The sequence below is a fragment of the Carcharhinus amblyrhynchos genome, chromosome 14 (genome assembly GCF_965287045.1).
Source record: "Carcharhinus amblyrhynchos chromosome 14, sCarAmb.v2.hapA, whole genome shotgun sequence".
Taxonomy (NCBI): Eukaryota; Metazoa; Chordata; class Chondrichthyes; order Carcharhiniformes; family Carcharhinidae; genus Carcharhinus; species Carcharhinus amblyrhynchos.
The window spans coordinates 12,060,326-12,083,048 of record NC_137337.1 but is presented as its reverse complement, the minus strand read 5'-3'; the positions used below and the strand labels follow the sequence as shown (position 1 = coordinate 12,083,048).

The 22,723-nt window shown below is 39.9% G+C and overlaps 1 protein-coding gene across 1 annotated transcript in view; it reads left to right on the top strand.

Moving 5' to 3' along the window:
• The window catches only part of LOC145352441 (latent-transforming growth factor beta-binding protein 2-like), a 440,928-nt gene that overhangs the window by 217,767 nt on the left and 200,438 nt on the right, over window positions 1-22,723 (top strand). The window contains exons 11-14 of the mRNA XM_080202303.1: window positions 11,309-11,473; window positions 13,592-13,789; window positions 17,744-17,763; window positions 19,112-19,160. Of these exons, the coding sequence (XP_080058429.1) occupies window positions 11,309-11,473; window positions 13,592-13,789; window positions 17,744-17,763; window positions 19,112-19,160 (432 nt within the window). The remainder of the gene's footprint in view (window positions 1-11,308; window positions 11,474-13,591; window positions 13,790-17,743; window positions 17,764-19,111; window positions 19,161-22,723) is intronic.

The following is a 22,723-nucleotide window of genomic DNA, read 5'->3' as shown; positions in this document are numbered from 1 at the left end:
CTCTGGAAAACATGAAGCAGACTTGGGCATTGAAAAAAATCTTTATTTTGCTAGAGTTGCAAATAGGAACATAATGTAATATGGTTGCTACTGTCTCACAAAAACAAAACATAACACCAGAGCGTCATCTTTGATAACCTCATTCTGCGCTCATGTTGCCTTAAATCTATGCTTGCAAATGCTATATTTTGCCCAAACCTGCTCGCCTCTTCTTGTTGACAGCGATATTGGAGGCAGCTTGCTACCTGTGATGCCGTGTCAGCCTTAATTATCTTGGTGGTCATCCTCAAGCTAGTGGGACTTAAGCTAGCTCCACCTGGGAGCGTGCAACCAATGATATGGCTGGGCATTCCTCAATTATTGTGGCTTCAAAAGATGCGATGGTCAGTGACAGAGGAGTGGAGGAGCTGCTGCCCTTATCTGGAGTGTTATGAGAGGAGCCCACAGAAATGACAAGCATTTCTTTCTCTGGTGTGAGGCACATCTGCACCACACTGCTAACCATTGATGTATGGGCACCTAGCAGAGAGATTAGGTAGCTTACCCATTGCACACACTAGCAGCAGCCTCCTGAGGTCATTGACAGTGAATGGGCTTGCAGGGCCAGACATGATCACATACTCCCTGGTTCTGTTCCTGGAGCTGCCTGTCCATGAAAGTTGCTGCTCTCTCAATGGAGGGAGCTGTGCACATGGTGCTTAGGGTCAACACAGTGCTGAAGCTCCTCATGGACTCATCCATGACAATGACCATGGCATGTAGGCTCTCAGGGCTCTGTACCAGATCTTCCCACACATCCCATAGAAATCCAATTTCTGCCTCCTTATAAATGACTCATGGTGCTCATCATCTCAGTTTCATCCAGGTCTCCAGCAGTATGCCTATGGCTGGTGCCCTGGGCACTTTCTGTCTCTGTCAGCTCCTCATGCAAATGTACCATATCCTTCTCACAATCTTCTGAGCCCACAAATAAAACTCCACCAGCATGTTTGTATCTGAGCTAATGCCTGTTAGCAAAAGAGACTGTGATGCAGGTGGGTCTGCATGTGGCTGGTTCTCTGCTGCCACTGGAGGGTCCTGAGGGTCCAGGGTGCCTCTAGAGGTTGGTGCATCTGAAGGAAGGAGACAATGTGTCAGTGGTATGTGTTGTGTATTGGGGATGTGATATGCAGGACAGATTTTGGTTAAAATGAACAGGGCTTTATTAATGGTGTGTGATCTTTTCTGTGCTTTTCTTTTTTTGTGTCACACGCTTGGTCTATTACATAATTTCTGTTGCATACATTAATACAGCATAGCTCCAGTGAGGTTTCAGAAATACATACAAATGCATAATAGTATCAAACATCACATATTGATATTCATGCTAAGGGGCTTGGTGAGAGTATGGACAAAAACACCATGATGGCATTGTCATTGCTGGATCCTGGAAACTCTTGTTTAGTTCTTATCCTTGAGATGTGAGGTCTCTACATAGTTTGCAGTCTTCATCTGCCCATTGGACTCTTACCTTCCTCCAAGAAATCTGGCTCTCTGTGGCCTGATGACATTGGTGCATACTCTCCCTTGGGCTCAAGGATGTCCATCTCACATTTGCCCAGGATGAACTTGCTGAGTGCAGAAGATTATTTGGCACTGAATCAAGGTGCTGTGGAACTATGTTGTGCCCTCCTTCATTTTGCGGCTACTGCCCATCTGCATTGCCTTTCCTCCTGGCTTGTTGAGTGGGTGCTGATACCATAACTGCAGTTTATTTTTGGACAGCCCCCTGTGCCTCCTCTGAATGCTGCCTGAGTGAACTCCAGGCAGCATTCAGGGTGCTTGCGACCGCAACCGGTTTAAAATGATCTCCATTGGAACAGGCACCTGCCATACTCTTGGTTCTGATCACAGCCCTTCACCAATGTGTGGGTGCATTTCATGCTGGTCAGTCCTTAGTTGGTCAGCCAGCATGAAATTGCATTGCTTCGATATTGGAGACTGGAAGCAGGAATCCTGGCTGCTTCTGGCCCCGCTGATTTCGCACACTTGACAGGCACAAAATTCAGGTCCAAGTGTTGCGACAAGACACTTCTTGGCCTTTGGTTGATTTGATTCAGTCACTGAAATGCCCATGAAGGTATTGGCAATCTATCCCATGTATGCAAATTCCCTTTCCCAAAATTTAGTATATGAGCCTTGACCTTTGAGACAAGGATTTAATTTGGTTTTGTTCTGCATTATACCAGTGGAACAGGGCCCTCGGGATGTCTAAACTATGTGTATGTAATGTATTATGTTCTGGTAAGCAATGAACCACTTCATAAAACTTTGTAATAAACTTTCCAGTCCAATGCTAAAATTTCCTAAATTGACTCCAAATATTTCTGCCAGCTAATTTCAACCTAATTACTGCATATTTTGTGACTGACCCTACAAGTCAGAGATAGGGTTCCTAATCTACAAATTCTTAGGTGCCACCTGCCCTACTAGATGCATCTCAGGTGCTACTCTTAGCTGGGAAAGAAATATCCACCTCATTGAAGAAACCAATACCTTTATTTTCCCCACCATAAAGAGAACCAGTTCTTAAAACCTGATTCAGTTATCTAGGCTAGCAAGCTAGTGTGTGTGTTTTCTTTTCCTAATTTGTATCATAGCCATTTAACAAATCCCAGACTGGAACCAAGGAATCTCATAGTTTTGGAGGCACTTGCCCAGACAGACTCCTTCTAATGTGGGTGCCTGTGTTGTCTGATCAAATAAGGTTCCAAGGAAAGTTGTGGTGAAGATTAGATACCTGTTTCCAACTTAATTTTAGGTATTTACACAGATTACCACTAATGGTAAGAATGCAGTGGAATATCCACAGAAATTTAGGTACAAGCATGATTTTCTGGCCCTGCCAAGATCGATTCCTCCCCCAACAGATGTGGCAAACCAGGCAAAAGTCCATTGACTTTAATGGGACCAGAAAATTCCACTGGCAGCCAGAACTGGAAAAACACCCATTGTGTTTGAAAATAGCTGTAGCAGCCACATCATTTCAACTGTGCCATGAGTCAGAACTCAGGAAGGCAGCCTTGGAATCTGTAAGAGGAATTTTCTGGAGTGTACCTCTGGGGTCTTGTACTCAGCTGAATTCAACCAATACAGACACCACAAAAGACAGCATGTACTTAAACGCGAAAAGAATTTTATTGCTAATACATGCATCAGAGGAATGATAGTCAGCAAGCACCAGCTACCCTTTCTGATGTAACAGTACAAATGTAGGATTGATGTGCTCTCCTGAGCACTTCGATTCCCCGCCCAGCTTGTCACCCAAACTGGAGGGTCCAATTACAATATTACACATTATTACCTGAGCCAGTAACCCTCTACCTATCAGCAGGATTCGGAGTTCATTAGTCCATTGCACCTGAAAGTTCTTCCCTCATAACTAGGAAATCTAAGTTTGTAAATCTGGTAGATTCAAGGATATTGCAATCACTTGCAAATTTTAATAGGCAAGGGAATTGACTCCCCTTGCCAATGTCCAGTCCCATTATCAGCATGAGAAACCGTATCAACCTTGTTAACCATGAGTTAATGCAATCCTGCACATTCTGAAGCCCTGATTAATTTGCAGCTGCCTGACTCAAGCTGATAAGGGGAACTACTCGCTTTACACTCCATTGCCTCAAAAGAATTTGGTCTATCTACAACTGTCTATTTCCCATCATGCTGAGAAATTAGATCACCCATTGGCCAAGGTTTACAAACCACATTATAATACTTGGTTAAATTGTGGGTTATACAGATAATGCCTTTGTGTATTGTACTAGGCACATGGTGAATCCTTATTCTAGATATAAGGCACCTTGTAATCTTTACCTTAACCTAGTCTTCTTACTATTTAAAACAAGGGGCTTTTATACTATAAGTTTTACATTACCCTCCTTCAGGATCTCCCAGAAACCAGTCTTACCATTTGCTTTTTTCTTCAAATAGCTTAGGCTCTGATGATTCTCTTAACAAGACTACCATCTGATAAGTGACTCTTTTTGCTCGATATTTCAAAGCTCGTGGAGCAGAATCTCTTTCCTTATGGTCGCTTAGGTCATTTCATCAGGTCCCGAGGATTTATTTACCTTGATGCACTTTAAGACTTCCAGCACCTCCTTCTCTGTAATACATTCACTCCTCAAGACATCACTATTTATTTCCCCAAGTTCCCTAACATCCATGCCTTTCTCAACAGTAAATACAGATGAGAAATATTTATTTAGGATCTCACCCATCTTTTGTGGATCCGCACATAGATGACCTTGAGGTCCAACTCTCTCCCTTGTTACTCTTTTGCCCTTTTACATTTGTAGAAGTTCTTTGGATTCTCCTTTGCCTTATCTGCCAAAGCAATCTCATGTCCCCTTTCTGCCCTCTTGATTTGTCTCATAACTCTACTCCAACAACAAACTCTTAAGTGGTCCACTTATCCCAGCTGCCTGCATGTCATATGCCGCCTTTTTTTGACTAGGGTCTCAATATCTCAAATCAGCCCGTGTTCCCTACTTCTACCAGCCTTGCCCTTCATTCTAAAAGGAATATGCTTATCTTGAACCCTGGTTAACACACTTTTGAAAGCCTCCCACTTAACAGCCATCCCTTTGCCTACCAACTGACTCCCCCAATCAACTTTTGAAAGTCCCTGTTTAATACCATCAAAGTTGGCCTTGCCCCAATTTAGAGTTTTAACTTTTGAGCCAGACCTATCATTCTCTATATCTATCTTAAAACTAAGGGAATTATGGCCACTGGTCCCAAAGTGATCCCTCGCTAACATTTCTGTCGCTTTACCATTCCATTATGGTGCCAGGTTTATGTGGTGAAAGTGATGAATTTGTTTGCTTTGGCAATCAGGCCATGCATGACCTGCTTGATGCATTTATGGACTACGGGTTACGAAGAGGAGGCCGATCTTCTCTCTGAGAACTAACACCCAATCACTCAGAGAGAAACAATCTCTTTCATAATCTGTTAAAGTATTTGTGAGAAGGGGGATTATCTGCACTTCAACAGCTTTTAGTGGTCAAATCAAAATAACTACCTGAGACTCTCTTTGTAAAATAAACAAGTAACACTTTATTCAGCTAACTAACAGTAAACAGGTTAACTAAGCTATTATCAAACAGAATAAAACATTATTCTAATGGAATACTATTTAATAGATACAATTTTCACTTATTAAACAAAAAAAATTCTTTAGCCACACTCAAATCTGAGTCAAGTTTGTTGCCTTCTGGGATCTTCATTCTTCTTTGCAGATTTCTTCTGCCTTTACTATCTTCTTTTGGTACCTTTACAATTGAGATGAAGCTTTCTTTTAAGACATAAATGTGACTGTTACTCTGATAGAGGATCACTGTCTGTGTCTCTCTCTCTCTCTCTCTCTCTCTCTCTCTCTCTCCAAGAGCTGTTACTTGGCAGGTGCTGGCAGATGGTCTTCTGGCAGTTCTCTGGATCTGGGAGCTGGTTTCATACCGCTCCCAGATCCAGACACACAAAAAACCCCCACAATAAGATTGGTTTACAGATTATCAAAACATCAAATTCAAATTTGATAGGCTGCTGTTATTCAAATGCCTATTTCAAATTGGTTAAAATTCAAAACAATCTGTCACCCTTGGCAGCAATTACTCCTGAGCCTAGCGATACAATGTCTCACACTATACTCTCGAAACACTGCACACCTGCATCTCTTCAGTACAAAAAAGTACCTTTTCTTTAATACAGGCTATGAAATTTTACGACGCTTAGCATTTTTACAATTTTTAAATTATGTTACACACACTAACTTCACAACATATGGTATGATTGATGTAACTGATGTCCCTTTACAATGAGGGAGTTCTGAATTGTATGCACCTTGACTACCTCTAGCTGTGTTGCATCACTAGTGGCAGTTGTCTGTGGATCAACTGAGAGCAGAAGATGCCGTGATAATAAAATTTATTATTTACATCTAGTTTCTTATTTTGTTTTTGATACAGTTAAATTAAAATCAAAGTTACAGTGCTGAAATTCCTTCCTTGACATTCATGTTAGTAGGTCGTTCATACAATGTAACAGATTACCTATAACTCAGAATTACTTTTACAGGTATAAATATTCAGCACACAAATTGTACGATGTAATAGATTCTTTAAATTGAAATTGTAATTGTAAATTCTACAGGCCTAGCCAGAATGGGCTACAGCAAAAGTGTTGAGCCAATTTCATTGAATTTTATGAGGCCGCTATGTGAATTCTGCATTGTAAGCTTCTAATGAAATTAGGCATATCAACAAAAGGGCTTCTTAGTTTGTACTGCATCTGTGAGTAGAGCTAAAACGTCAAGTCTGGATGGAAATGTTAGTTCTATTTTCTCTCCAAAGATACTGTCAGAACTGCTCATATTTTCTAGCATTTTCTGTTTTTGTATACCAACTTCATTGCTCTAAAATCTTTCTGAATTCAGGATTTGATTTTGCCAACTGAAGAAATATACACATTATGTGCATTTCTAATGATGACAAAACCATTCTGATGATTTTCAAGGACTTGTTCTGAAAGAAACCTTGCGAGATGAGGCACTGGCTGATCCCTGTACTGATGTGTGTTTAGAATGTTCTTCAGAGCAGATTCCTTCTCCTTTCATTCCCACACCAGTTGTTCACATCAAATTCCCTCACTACAGTATAGACATTTGACATGTTAAGCAAATGTTATAACTTTTAGCTTGAAATCACTTCATAACTTCATTTGTTTAGCTGGAAAAATAATATATTTGTCATTTGCCACATGAGGCCTGCTCTGCATGGTTTGTCCCAATTCCTGCTTGTCTTCACAACACAACTTGTATTGCATGCTTGATCCCTTGTGTCCAGTTATATGATAAGTAAAATATACATTTGTGGAATGAAAAATTGATGCTGCTTACTAATGTGAGTTTAGCATTTCATGGCTGAAAGACTTGCATGCTGGGTATATGCAAAAGCACTACTTTTAAGGCCAGAGAAATAGAGTTGTCTTAATAAGAATAATTGGTTTCCCACCATCAATGGCCAGGAATCCCACATCAGTCCTGTTCACCTTCCGACTAAATTGAAGGAGGTTTTCATGCATTGAGTGACCGACCCGTGACCTTGTTCGCAATTCAATGAGCCTGGCCACCATGGCTCCAACCATGAAGGGGTGGATTAAATTCTGTCCATTGACTTATGCTGTATTATTGTTTAATACCAGTACCGCTCAGGAATCAAAGCTCACTTAACATTTTACATCTGATCATTCTGTAATTATGAAAAATTAGAACACTAATGGCTGAAAATTTCCTCCCATAATCTAGTGTCACTTCTCCTTCCTTTGACAAGATCAGATTAACTATGAATAATCTCAAGCAGCTCCAGATTTCCTTTAGAGTAATTTTATTCTAACATTGTCCTATTGGAAACTTGTGACATTTGATAGTAACCCCATCTTGACTTCAATGGAAAGTTAAATTGGGTAAGGTGTGAAATGGGTAGCTCAACCATTCGTACCAGCATCCCAGTAGATGGGTCAAGTTACTTATTTATATTTTTGGACGTAAAAAGGTTGGTACAGTACAGACAAGGTGAAATTTTTGGCCATGAATCTCTGTTGTTCACTTCCAGCTTCATAATTTCATTTGTTTTGCTGGAAAAATAATTTATGTTTGTCACTTGCCATGAGGGGCATGCTCTGTGTGGGCAAGACAAGCTGAATTTATTTAATTGAAACATGGAAGAAGGAGCAGGAGGAGGCCATTTGACCCTTTGAGCCTATACCACTATTCATCATATTGTTGCTGATCATCCAACTCAATAGCCTAATCCTGCTTTCTCCCCATAACCTTTGATTCCCATTTGCCACAAGTGCTATATCTAGCTACCTCTTGAATACATTCAATGTTTTGGCCTCAACTACTTCGCATAGCGATGAATTCCACAGGCTCACCACTCTTTGGGTGAAGAAATGTCTCCTCATCTCTGTCCTAAATGGTCTAGCCTGAATCCTCAGACTGTAACCCTGGGTTCTGGACACTCCCACCATTTGGAACATTCTCCGTGCACCTACCCTGTCTAACCCTGTTAGAATTTTATAAGTCTACATGAGACTCCCCTTCATTCGCCTGAACTGCAGTGAAAACAATCCTAACTTAGTCAATGTTTCCTTATACATCAGCCACGTCATTCCCAGAATCAGCCTGGTAAACCTTCGCCAGACTCCCTCGAGAGCAAGAACATCCTTCCTCAGAAAAGGAGACCAAAACTGCACACAATATTCTATGTGTGGCCTCACCAAGGCACTGTATAATTGCAACAACATACCCCGGCTCCTGTACTGAAAATCTCTCGCAATGAAAGCCAACATACCATTTGCCTTCTTCACCGCCTGCTGCACCTGCATGCTTCCCTTCAGTGACTGGTGCATAAGGTCACCTAGTTTCACTGCATACTCCCCTCTCCCAATTTACAGCCATTCAGGTAGTAACCTGCCTTCTGGTTTTTGCTTCCAAAGTGAATAACCTCGCATTTATCCAAATTATAGAATCATAGAACTCTACAGTGCAGAAAGAGGCCCTTTGGTCCATCTAGTCTGCACCGAACACAATCCCACCCAGGCCCTACCCCCATACCCTGGCATATTATACCCACTAATCCCTCTAACCTACGCATCCCTGGACACTAAGGGGCGATTTCTTAGCATGGCCAATCAACCTAATCCGCACATCTTTGGAAAATGGGAGGAAACCGGAGAACTTGGAGGAAACCCACACAGACACGAGGAGAATGTGCAAACTCCACACAGACAGTGACCCAAGCCGGGAATCGAACCCAGGAGCCTGGGCTGTGAAGCAGCAGTGCTAATCACTGTGCTACCGTTACAGTATACTGCATCTGCCAGTGATATGCCCACTCACCCAATCTTTCCAGGTCATAGTGATGGATCTCTGCATCCTTGTCACAGTTCACGCTCCCACCCAACTTGGTATTATCTGCAAACTTTGAGGTGTTACCTTTTGTTCCCTCATTCAAATCAATAAATATTGTGAATAGCTGGGGTCCCAGCACTGATCACTGTGGCACTCCACGAGTTACTGCCTGCCAATTTGAAAAGCACCCTTTAATTCCTACTCTTTGTTTCCTCTTTGCCAACCAGTTTTCTATCCATCTCAATATACTTCTCCCAATCCCATGCACTTTAATCCTGCACGGATAATTTCTTACCTGGGACTTTGTCAAGCGCTTTTTGAAAGCCCAAATAGACCACATTGACTGGCTGCCCCTTGTCAACCCTATTAGTTACATCTTCAAAGAATTCCAACAGATTTGCCAAGCATGATTTCCCCTTCATAAATCCATGCTGACTCTGTCTGATCCTGCTTTTGCTTTCTAAATGCTAGTCCTTGATAATGGATTTGAGAATTTTCCCCACTTGCAATGGTAGGCTTACTGATTTGTTTTCTCTCTATCTCCCTTTTTGAATATTGGAGTGACATTAGCTACCCTCCAATTTGCTAAGTTTGTAGAATCCTGGAAGGTGACTACCAATGCATCCACTATTTCTGGAGCCACATCTTTAATTATTGTGGGATGTAATTACTCAGTCTTTCTGTTCCCTGCAAGTTTACTTTCATACTGTATTTTCCCCTTCTTAATCAATCCTTTGATCCTTCTTTGCTGAATTCTAAACTGCTCCCAATTCTCAACCCTATTATTTTTCTTGGCCAATCTGTAGGCTTCTTCCTTGGATTGGGTATTATCTCTAATTTCCTTTGTAAACCCTCTTACCCATTTTGCTTTTGTGCCAGACAGGAATAAACAGTTGCTGCAGTTCCCCCATGTGTTACTTGAATGTCTGCCATTGCCTATACACTGTCATCCCTTTAAGTAACTCTCTCCAATCTATCAAGGCCAACTCGCCTCATACCTTCATAGTTTTCTTTAATAAGATTCAGAACCCTAGTCTCTGAATCAACTACTTCACCCTCCATCTTGATAAAAAATTCTATCATGTTATGGTTGCTCATCCCCAAGGGGTCTCGCACAGCTAAATTGGTAATAATTCCCTTCTCATTACATAGTACCCAGTCTAAGATAGCCTGCTGTCTAATTGGTTCCTCCACACATTGGTCAAGAAAATCATCCTGTATGCACTCCAGGAATTCCTCCTCTACGGCATTGTGGCTAATTTAATTTGCACAATTTATGTGCAGATTAAAGTCACCCATGATCACCAATATTTTCTTATCACGTGCATCTCTAATTCTGTGTTTAATGTACCAATAGCAGAACAAAGTAGAGAAGGAAAAAAACTTGTGCTTATTTATACAGCACGTTTGACATCCTCAAGTTAATTATTGTGACCTGCAATTGCTTAATAACTGCCATAAAATGCAATTATGCATACATATGGATTTTTCCTGCCTTGTATGTGGTGGGATCTTCTAGTCCTGCCGACAGTGCACCCCTGCCATTGGTTTCTTGGCGGTGAGGGACACATTGAAAGGAAACCTCATTTACAATGGCAAGACCAGAAGATCCTGCCACTGATTGATGGCTAGCTGCCTCACAGTGGGTTGTGCAGAAAATCCCACCTATATTTCTTTATGGTAACTTATTTACTCTCCCCCACACCCCCCCCCCCCCCCCCCCTACTAAGTCTCCTGGGGTGTGCATAATTCCTTGCTCACAAGCTGAAGAAATGCCAGTTGACCTTTGTTGAAGTTTACTTTGAACTGATTGCTAAACAAGAGGTGTACAAGGGCAGTGTTGGATTACTAACCCCCTTACGTTTCTTCTCTTCATGTGCTTAAACATCTCAGTGCTCTCTGACGATACTGGCATCTCTCCTTTGCTCTTTCCTTTCTTCCTTTCTACAAACATTCTTATTGGGAAGAGCAATTGAGCTACAGGAGAACGTTCTACTTAAAACAATATTTTCAAAGTAAGTAACACCAAATTTAAAAGAACAAAAGAGAATTTCTGTTTATATACTTGCATGTTGTCTAGTCACTGTTGTTCCTTATACAAACAAAATACTCCATCACACTATACAAAGCCACATCAATGAACACTGATGGTACTGCCGATACAATTACTTCAACATAGATTTAAAAGAAACTAAAGTAATTTTGGATATTGAAGCTTTCTAAATTACTAAAAATCAGTCATTTAAGGATGCTGGGGCTTAAGTCAATGTAGATTGGAGATGATTTGTCATCTGAACTATTATGGATACTGTGAATCAAATTATTAATTTTTTTGTTATTTCTTCTTTTCAGCGGACAAGGCTGTTTCAGTAGAAAAGGGAACTTGTTTCAGATCATTATCCAGAAGAAACTGCTCTCTGCCTCTTTCTCAGCAGATCACAAAACAGATCTGCTGCTGTAGCCGTGTGGGCAAAGGATGGGGTAAAAATTGTGAAAAGTGTCCACTACCTGGCTCTGGTAATAAACTTTTACATATATTGTATCACTGTTCTCTAAAATGGCTGAAGGTGAAAGAGATTAATTTCTATTTATGGGAAGATATGGATCAGAATTGTAGTTATTTCTGCTAAGTGTGTTTTACTTGTATTTATTTTGACAATACAAACACATATGTTGATGATGCCCTTTAATGCTTTATACAACAATGTGGTCAAGTTGTTGGTTTTATTTTTCAAAGCAGAGTGGATCATTTAAATAATGTATTTGATAAAAAATTGCATTTCTGACATATCATTTCATTTGATAAAAAATTGCATTTCAAGACATTTCTGTTTCTTGGGTGAATTTTGATATTGTTTAAACAGTATCTCAATATGAGGTAAACCATGTGGGAAATGCAATGTAGTCTCTCTCATACTGAAAATATGTCCGGAAACAAATATTATGGAACAAAGACCATTCTTAATTATCCTTGAACCCTGGCCTAGAAAAGATTTTTTCCTAACATTAAAAACAGACTTAATTTACTAAATGGAAACAATGATTTTAAAATTTGTGCAATATGCATATTTGCTTATTTCTACAGTGAACACTCAGAAACTACCATTACTGACTGACAATTTATTGTGGTACCAAGTATGAAATCTGGGAAGTTATACTTGAGTTCTTTTTCATTTTTGAAAATTTCTTGTTCTGATGTCTATCTGACTAAGGGAGCAATTTCTGCTTTCCTGTCAGTCAAAATGTCAGAGAAGAGACAGACTCTCCAGAGTGTAAGTTTGTATTTGCTTTTTAGGTTCCCTTGTGGGCCAGAAGGTACAGGAATCTTCTCCAGCAACCACAAAGGAACCTTGAACCACCTTTGGACCCCTCCTCATTGCCTTCTCACTTACCAGTCCTGCGTGATTCTGACTGGGGCTTGCTATCTGTGACCTATTGCTCGAACACACTGGCCGTGTAGATTATTTGGTTGGGTTTGAATGCGATTCTGATGGAAGTCACAATGATGAGACTTGGCTGTTATCATCAGTTGCACTGTACCTCCCGTCTTTTTAAAATTGGGTTCTTTATGATAATTTCACCATTTTCCCTTTCTGTGAATATTGTTGAAAAAAACATTTTTTTTTAAGCTTTCCATCTTGCACTCATCAGGACATTTTCAAGAATACAATATAAGGGAAATCAACAAATTGATACTGTTTGAAAAAAGAGCACTGATTGGTTGGCAAGTGGACACTGCTTGGTAGAGGTGTTGCCTTGGGGAATGAACCATTTGATGACTGATAGCTAACTGCTAAGCATTGTTTGAAATTTAAACTAGGCATCTTAACTCTGATCAGTGCTTTCTCCTGAGGAATGAGCCAGTGAATGGCTGTCATTTGTTTCGTTTAGCTGAAAATGGCACAATCCATTAATTATTTGTGCTCGGCCTATTAAAACTAAAGTTTAAAGTTTCATTTATTAGTCATGAGTAAGGCTTGCATTGACACTGCAATGAAGTTACTGTGAAATTCTCCTAGTTGCCACGTTCCGGCATCCGTTCGGGTTAATGCACCTAAGTCGCGTATCTTTCAGACTGCGGGAGGAAACCGGAGCACCCGGAGGAAACCCATGCAGACACAGGGAGAACATGCAAGCTCTGCACGGACAGCAACCCAAGCCGGGAAGCAAACCCGAGTCCTTGGCGTTGTGAGGCAGCAGTGCTAACCGCTGTGCCACCTTGATCTTCATCAATTTTTGAGAAAACCAGACAGAATAGACATAGATGAAAAGAGGAATGAACCTTTATCTGGATTCTCTTATGATTTGGAAGTCTTAAGATACACCATGTTGCCTTTTGAAATCCTTCACCAGATGCAACTATGGCAACTGGTCATCTTACAAGTTTGGGCAATTTTCCTGGCATTCAAATTGAAAAGAAAATCACAAATGTGCAATATTTTCATTGCCACTAAGGGAAATGATTTGTAAGACTACGGACAACAGAACTAGGTTAAAGTTAATCTTCATAACATACAGTTTTTTTTAACTTTAAGTTTTGTCATTCACACATTGATCTTTTCAATAATTTAATAGCACAACACATGTGTATTCCTGCTTTAATAACATTTTATATCTTTTTTTGTTACATTTCAGTTGTATTTAATGAAATCTGCCCAGCGGGTCATGGCTATCATTACTCCAGGTCTCACATCCAGATCTCAGTGAGACCTGCTGAAGAACATGAATTGGCTCAGATTACTTCGGAACAGTATCTTGACAGTCAGCAGAGCACCATCAAGGATACTGATTTAACCTCAAAGGAAAAGAATGAGGATGTAAGATTAGAAGGATGTAAGTACTGTATTTGCACTCGAATCTACTAATTTTGCATGCTGTATTTCAGCTCAGTAAGAGAATTTTGATTCTACCCTACAAATAAAAAGATGAGAATCCTCTCTGTCAATGATAAGGATAATATCTGGAATTAGTTTTGAGCAATTTCAATCTACTGCCTGTGGATTGACAAGATAATAGATTTTGGACAGAGTTCTCCCCAGAAATATTCTAGGTGTTGAATTCACGGCACAACTGAAGTAAATCACGCCAATTTTTCAGTGGGAGTTCATGCTAGAATCTCCCATACTCTGTGCACTGCAGAAGCCACCAGCGTAAATCTCATTAGATTTCAGAGGGCGGGGCCTATTCCCACCCGGGAGGCTGAAATCAGCAGGCCTCTGCGCGTGCGCAGTGACCTTGAAATGTCAGCCTCCCTCAAGGCTCGATCGCAACCTCCAGCAGTGATGATCTGTTTTCCCAAGCCCCACTCCAATCGTTGGCCTCCCTCCTGCCCCGATTGATTGCAATGTCAGATTGGTTTCGGGACCCTTCATCCCCACCAATTACCCCATATGTCACCTTTGTGTCAGTTCGAGTTCTATTCAGAAATGCCACATGGATGGCTAGCTTGGGAAGAGGGGAAAATAATTGATACATGCTTCTGAGATTCAAATTAAACACATTTGGGAGATATGTAGTTTTATTTCACTTTCAGGCATCCTATTTCATGCTTAAGAATGCCAATTGCTACAATGTTGAAAAATGTTTAATCCCCTAACACTAACATCCTTCACATTGATATGTAACTGAGCTGGATCCAAGTTGTGCAATAAACATTATTTGAAGTCAGATGGTAATTTGAGAAAAAAGAATGTAATTACCCTTCTGCTACATGTAATGGAGAATGTATTTGCCAAAAGTAATAAGTCATGTAAAATCTCATTTTTTAAAACTATTGTGTTTTTCATTCAAATTTTTCTGTCCCTTACTGGCATCTTCATTCAAATTTTTCTGTCCCTTACTGGCATCTTCATTCAAATTTTTCAGTCCCTTATTGGCAGCTTCATTCAAATTTTTCTGTCCCTTTATCGGCATTGATTTTGCCTGGCTTTGCTTCACATCACTTGTAGCTGAGAGTTATGATGATAAGGCAGAATTGTAATATAATTAGATAATGAGAGTGACCTATAATATTTTTATTGTATTATAATAGTGCTAGAAAACTTAATTTGACTGCAGCCCTAACAAATTTAGCCAATCTTTGTAATAACCATCATTGAAGACGGTTTTATTAGCTTTATGGCTCAATAAGGTCTGCCTCTAATAGGAGGAATTCCTTAACTCTGGCCACATGTTTGTAATCAATAGATATGAATACCTGTTTAATGGAAAAAAGTTCTCAGACAGCACATCACCATGTCACACTCATAAATTTTTAAAGGTGCAAAGGTAACAAGCAATAAACAGCAATGAAACTGTAGAACCTGGCAGAAGATAGAAATTATTTAACATTCCATGAATTAATAATGAATTAAAAATGTGCTGTGAAATGATATGAGCTTTTTAATCTCGGAGTATCTCAGAAATGAAAAAGTGTGTGTGTCGTGCAACCTATAGAAGTTTATTCGTGAAACTATGTGTCATTGAGAGGTAAGCACTTGAACGGATATAAAGGGATTTTTATTTGGTACTTGGGATTTACAAAATTAGTTGTCACACCTGATTCAATGATGATTGCCATTTCACTAAGCCTTTTGCATTGGACTCAGAGATCGGCGGGGGAGGGTGGCATGAAATTGGAGAAGAGGACATTGACATAGTGGAAAGATAATTGAGACAATTAACTGGCAAACCAATAGCAATTTTATGGTGTTTTTTGAGTTTTACTAATGGTGGATAGCAAGCACATAGCTTCAGGTGGCTAGAAAGCAGGAGTTCAGTGCTCCATCTCTACAGGCACTATTGACAAAGCAACTTTCCATGCCTAGGATGGTGGAGCAGTGCAGAGAACAGCAAATGAAATCAGGAGTGGGGGGTAAGGTGTTAACACTGTAGGGATGTGCTGCCAGGATGCCTTCAGAGCTGTGGCACAGGAGCAAAAGAGATGGGTGAGTGAAAGGGAGGACTGTGCTATTTGCATAAAAGGCCTTCCACAGAGAGAAACGCCACCTGCTTTGGGTCTCACTCATATTCATTTAGGCTTTGGGACCCTCACTGAAGTAGATGTGCAGCGCAGTGCTCCAGGCAAAGGCAACAGGAGGTCAGCAACCTCATGACCCACCCCTCACCCCTAGCACTGCAGCTGCCATCCAGAGCGCTGACATCTCAGCAGTGGCATCAGAGGTGGTGGCCACTACTGGGACTGCATCTGAAAGAATTAGGATATTAAATTTGATGATCAGGCTTGAAGGGTTAAATGGCCTACTCCAGCTTCTAGTTTCTATGTTTACCATGGCTAATCTGCCTAATCTATACATTCTTGGACTATTCTCATATTCTTTAATCTTTTACAAGTGTGTATTTTATCCAGTCTTAAAAATCATGATTTATTTGGCTTTAGTAGCCACTTGCGGTAATGCATTCCATATTTAATGAATCTTTGTTTGAAAATATCTTCTAACATTCCTCTTTCGGATTCTTGCAGTCCTAAGTAATATGCTGTGCTTTCCATTTCACCAAACAATTGAAGTAATCTTTCACCATTTTGGCTGTCAAAACTTTTCAAAAATTTGAATATTTTGAATGGATTTAAGATTAACTTTCTCTCTTTGGAAAATAATGTCTGAATTGAAGACTTGAGTGCAAAAATAAAAGCTAACATTCCACTGAAATAATAAAAGACTGCTGCACTGTCAGAAGTGTTAATTTTCAGATGTGACTTTAAAGTAAGGTCCCAGCTAGAACTAAGAACAAAGAAAAGTACAGCAGAGGAACAGGCCCTTCGGCCCTCCAAGCCTGTGCTGATTATTATGCCTGCCTAAGCTAAAAACGGATGCACTTAAGGAGTCAGTATCCTTCCAGTCCCATCCTATTCATGTATTTGTCAAGCTGCCCTTTCAATGCTGCTATTACAGCTGCTCCCACCACCTCCCCAAACAAACAGTTGCAGACATTCACCATTGCCTGTGTAAAAAAAAAACTTGCCTCACACTTCTCCTCTAAATGTTTCCCCACGCACCTTAAATCTGTGTCCCCTAGTACTTGCTGTTTCCTAGGGTAGAAAAGTTATCTGACTATCCACTCTGTTCATGCTGTCATAATCTCGTAAACCTCTATCAGGTCACCCTCAACTTCTGTCATTCCAGGGAGAACAAATCGAGTTTATCCAACCTCTCCCCATAGCTAATACCCTCCAGACCAGGCAACATCCTGGTAAACCTCTTCTGTACCCTGTCCAAAATATCCACATCCTTCTCGTAGTGTGGCAACCAGAATTGTACACGATATTCTAAATCAGACCTAACTAAAGTTCTATAGTTGCAGCATGACCTGGCAAGTTTTATACTCAATGCTCCGACTGATGAAGGCAAGCATGCCGTATGCTTTCTTGACTACCTTATCCACCCGCTTTGCCACTTTCAGTGATCGGTGACATGTATATCCAGATCTCTCTGCTTGTTAATACTCCTACTGTTTACTGTATCTAACCTTTCAGATGGACATAAAATGTTCCATGGCACCACTTTGAAAAGTAGGATAGTTATCTCTAATGTCCTAACCAATATTTATTCCTCAATTAAAATTAGAATCTGGTACCTATCAGCTTGCTGTTTGTGGGAGCTTGTTGCATATATTGGTTGACATATTTCCTACAATAGCAACTACAATTCAAAAGTACTTAATTGGGTGTAAAGTGGTTATGACAGTCTCCATATAAATGCAAGACAGTTTTAATACTTCATTCTTCTATATGAAAAGATAAATATGTAATTTCTGTAACTGCATTTTTCTGACCTTTCTTCTTTGCAGATGATACTACAATAAAAACTGTAAGTATTACTGCAAATAGCTAATTGACTTTAATTACAATATAGAAATTAATAAATGTTTAGAATTGTTGGCAATAAATTCAATCATTACAATTTATTTATGCAAGATGGAAACTATATTTGTATAGTTAAATGATCATCTGACTAAACCATAAAGTTGCAGTTAAGGTCAGGAACAGTAGCAGCAAGTTAGATTGTCACAGTTGGTAAACAAGAGTTTTTTTTAATCCATCATGGGACATGGGCGTTACTGGTGGCCAGCATTAGTTGCCTGAAGGCAGTTGAGAGTCAACCACGTTGCTGTGACTCTGGAATCACATGTAGGCCAGACTGGGTAAGGATGGTAGATTTCCTTCCCTAAATTACATTAGTGAACCAGATGGGTTTTTACAACATTGGGCAATAGTTTCATCAGTAAATTGTTAATTCCAGACTTTTTTTTATTGAATTCAAATTCCATCATCTGCCGCGGAGGGATTTGAACCTGGGCCCCCAGAACATTATCTGAGTTTCCAGATTAATAGTCTAACAATAATACCACGAGGTCATTGACTTCCCTGAAAGTCATACATGATCTATAGAATATTTGAATTTGTTGTAGATTCACATTTATTGCAGTAAATATTGCAATCATGATGCTTCACAGTGCTTAATTTAAATTCGGCTATGAAAGATCTTAAGGTAAACTTATTTGGGTAATATCAAATCCGTTTCAGATGATATTGAATTCGTGTCACAACAAAGAACGTAAATAGGTAATATGAAGGCATATGAAAAGATCATGCGATGTTATCCATTTGTGGGACTGAGTGATATATCCACAGTAAAATATGATAAAATATGCTTTATTGCCCAGGTGACAGAATAGAGAATTGTTATCACTTTGTTTTTACTTGTTGTAATGCAATGTTAGTATCTGCAGAGCTAAATATTTTGGCTTCTGCTTGGTTGTTTGAAACAACCCGATTTGAACCAGTAATGCACGTAGCCAGAATGGGGTGGATTTTGACATCATCTTGCCGAATTTTGACTTCAATGGAGTGTAAAATTCGGCAGTAGATTTATAGAGGTTCTCTTCAGGAAATAAATGATCATAAACAGGTTTGTTGTGTAAATTTCAAAATTTATTTTCACTACTTCTTTTGTTTTGATGATCGAAGACAGTGTTTTTTCAGTTTAGAGATTCAACTTTAACTTCAAAGATGTTTAGGTTGCCCCAATCTATTCTCTAGGCAACAAACCCAAATCTGAAACCAAAAACTAAATGCAATGATAAAATATATTTCAAGGATAAGGTTAAAGATCTTTACTGAATTGCCTGCTGAATATCCTCTTTTTGTTTAAACAGCCTCAACCCTTTGCACCTGCTCATATTCCAAGAGTTGATGCATATCCAGGTTAGTAATGACCACTTTTAAATTATATTTTTATATAAATAGTCCCATTGCGATATAGAATTAAATTGCTCCAAATTAATGATCAATAAGCCACATAGGGAGGGATTTTGAGCTGCACACTCCATCTACGGGAACGGTGGCACGTGCTCCAAATCTGGAGAGTGTGAGTTTGACTTTCGATTTTACCAGCCCCTCATCAGTAGAGTTTAGTGAACCATGTCACAGGACTGAAGGAAGCTTATTTTAATACGTTAGTATGTCATATAATCAATAATCTTTAATCCTTTTGCTGCTTTTCTCCAGCCTTCTAACAATCAAAATGTGAAGACCCACAATGACTTTGTCCTTCCTTAGGATATTTTCTCATTGTCCTTGATGAAACAAAATCCCACCCTCATCACCAATTCTCTTTCTGTAATGTCCAAAGTATGTTAGGGATTATAGGTGTTCAACAGAAAAAAAAGTGTGCACACGTGGATTCAAAATAACAACAGATGTATTGAAGAGATGTTTTCTGCTCTCCACTGAATGTAAACTGAAAGTAAAACAGCAGCCTCTATCAACACCGTAATGACATCATCAACTTGTTCAATCAACGCTTAAAGCATCCTGCAACCCTTTAAAATGTATAACACATGAGCTGTCAAGGAGGAGTAGGTGGGGCGTTTTTAAAAATAGCTTTGGAAAAGGACAGGAAGGAAGATAGGGTACTATCTTTAGTGGATGCCCTTTGCACAGTGGGAGATAGTTCCCCTAATATAATACCACCCTTTCTTCCTATTCATCTCCTGTGTAAAACCCTCCATACCCATCTCCCTTCCCACCCTGAAAGCTGACCAAACCATCCTTGCACAATACCATGGATTTACCTTGCTCCAGGATCCATGGGGCTTCACCTTGGGCCTATTTGTCTCACTAATCCACTCTTAGTGCAATTGGGACTGCTGGAGCTGCTGACTAGTTGGATTGGTTAATGTTTTAAGTACAAGGACAGCAGCCTCCATTTGTTTGTGTCTCTGTAAGATGTTCTATTGAACAGATCTCAATATACATGGCATGGACATGAGTCTATGGAAATCCTGAGACCTATTAAATTGGCTACATTTCAAAACCTAACACCCCTCCCTTTCATATTGAAATAAGATACAAACATCCCCTTCCTGGCAAACAAAAGACTCATCTGTTCTCATGCATTAACGACTATTTGCTATTGTAGTCAATCTCTGAACATGCATTCCCTACAGTCTTTAAGTTGGGCAGACTTCTTGAATGAAATGCATGTGCGTTGACTATTTTCTTGGATGATGCTCTTTGTCTTGAGAGCGTTGTCCCCGTTGTCCTTGTTGCCCTGGTGACTGCTGTTGTTCCATTGTGGTTGTTGATGATTCATGGACCTCTGGGACTGATGTGAAAGAACAGCTTCATTTTTTCTTCGGAAATGCATATGATTGTGCCATGATATTTGGCTGTTTATGTCAGAGTGAGATTTGTTCAATTTCTTGATGAATCTGTTGATGATTTTCCCTCCCTCTCAGACTTCCAATTTATCTGGGGATAATGCACTGATGATTTGCAATGCTAGATTTCTCAATCCCAGCTGAATTGGCTGAATTCTTCATTTGTGAACTGAGGACCATTGTCACCCATTCCAATGTCTGGAATGCCACACGACTGAAATGGGTTTTCAGGCGTTCTACTATTTATCTTGGTGTTGTTGAAATCAACTGGTCTAATTCCCAGTCATCAAAATATTAGCCTATCAAGACAATACAATGAAAAGTTCTACTTCAAGTTTCATCCATGGGCTGTCTGGGATGTTGTGCGACATCAACAGCTCTTTAGTTTGTTTACCTTGTTAATCATTGCGTGCACTGCACTGACCAGTGTGGTCTTTAATTTCATTGCTGATGTTTTGCTAATAAAAAGCATCTCTTGTTTTTCTTAGAATCAATTCAATTCCTTGTTAGTTTGCATGGATATGCTTCCAAATCTCTCCTTTCATCTCCTTAGGGATGATGACTCCATTACCTTTGAACAAGGTGAGCAAACAGTTCATTTCAGTATTCCCAATATGCTCTTTGACCATATATGTGCTCTTGGTGCTCCCAGGCTGTCCTTCCACTTCTTGCCGTGCTTGTCGAGTTGCATCTTGTTTGGGTAGTTCGCCTGATTTGAGCAAGGTGCTCGTTAGATTCGATGTCTCCACTGGGTTGATAGCTTCTAGCTCATGTCTAGCTGCGGCTGCATGTTGAATCTAGAAGATATCACATTCTGTTGTAGCATCCTCAACATTCTTCAAGGAGAGCGCTGCTGTCAATAGCAGATCTGCAATGTACATTTATTTCCCTTGCTTGTATGTCACATCCAGATTATATCTCTGTAAAGTAACATTTTTGCAGCCGCTTTAAAGCAGATAATAGCAGTTTGCAAAAAATGCTTTGAAGGGTCTTGTGGTTGGATTCCATTATTACTTAGTCTCTCTCAGGCAGGTATTGATGGAAATGCTCACAGGCAAAATGAATAACCAGACACTCTTTCTCAATCTGTTTGAGTTTATGTCCTGAACGCAAATACGACTGTTTCTTTTCTTGCGATATCAGAGTTGCTCCCAGAACCATCTCACTGGGGTCACATTGCAAGGTTAATTCATCATTGATATCACAATACTTCAGCACTAGCATTGTTATCACAAAACATATTTGTTAGTGAACGCTGTTCAGCCAACAAGTTAGGCAAACATTTAACTAAATGATTTATGACTACAACTATTGATGCACTTCTCTCATCTGTTGGTTGTTGCATCAATGCTATAGCTCAGACCTTGTCACGATCTGGTCAAAGACCTTTTGCCATCAATACATGACCTATGTACTTGACTTCAGGCATCTTCAGTTGCAATTTGACCTCGTTAATTCACATTCATATGGCGAGCTCCCTCTTAGCGGTTGTATTAAATTCTGATTGTGGTTTGTTATGGTTTCTTCCATTGTGGCTGCACTATATGGAGTAGATCACTCACTATGGCTTCCACTTCAGGAGAATCACTAGCTACTTCACGTTGATTGCATTGGTACTCTTCTGGAGCTGTGGAAATACCAAATGGCATGTGTAGCCATTTTTATCACCCATACGGCATGCCAAATATCATTTGTAAGCTGCTGCTTTCATCCAGCTTCACTTGCCCGTAATCATCCTCCACATCTAGGGTAATGAATATCTTTGCCTTGGCTAGTTGCAGCAACATTTCTTCGATGGTTGGTACTGGACAGTCAGATCCCTTCAGCACTTTATTTAGATCTGTTGGATGTCATTATGTTTGTAGCTTTCTTCATTGTTTCACTGCTACCATGCTACTAATCCAGTCTACAGGAGTTGTCACTTTTTGATTACTCCTCTCTTTTCCAGCCCTTGTATCTTGTCCTTTAGGCTTCACTTAAGGGTAGCAGGAACTCTCTCAGCAAATGCTAAATTGGTCTTACGCTCTCATCTACTTCTGGATGGTATTCTCCTGGTAGACATCCCAACATTGTAATTACATCTTTGAACCCTTCTAGGAACTCTTC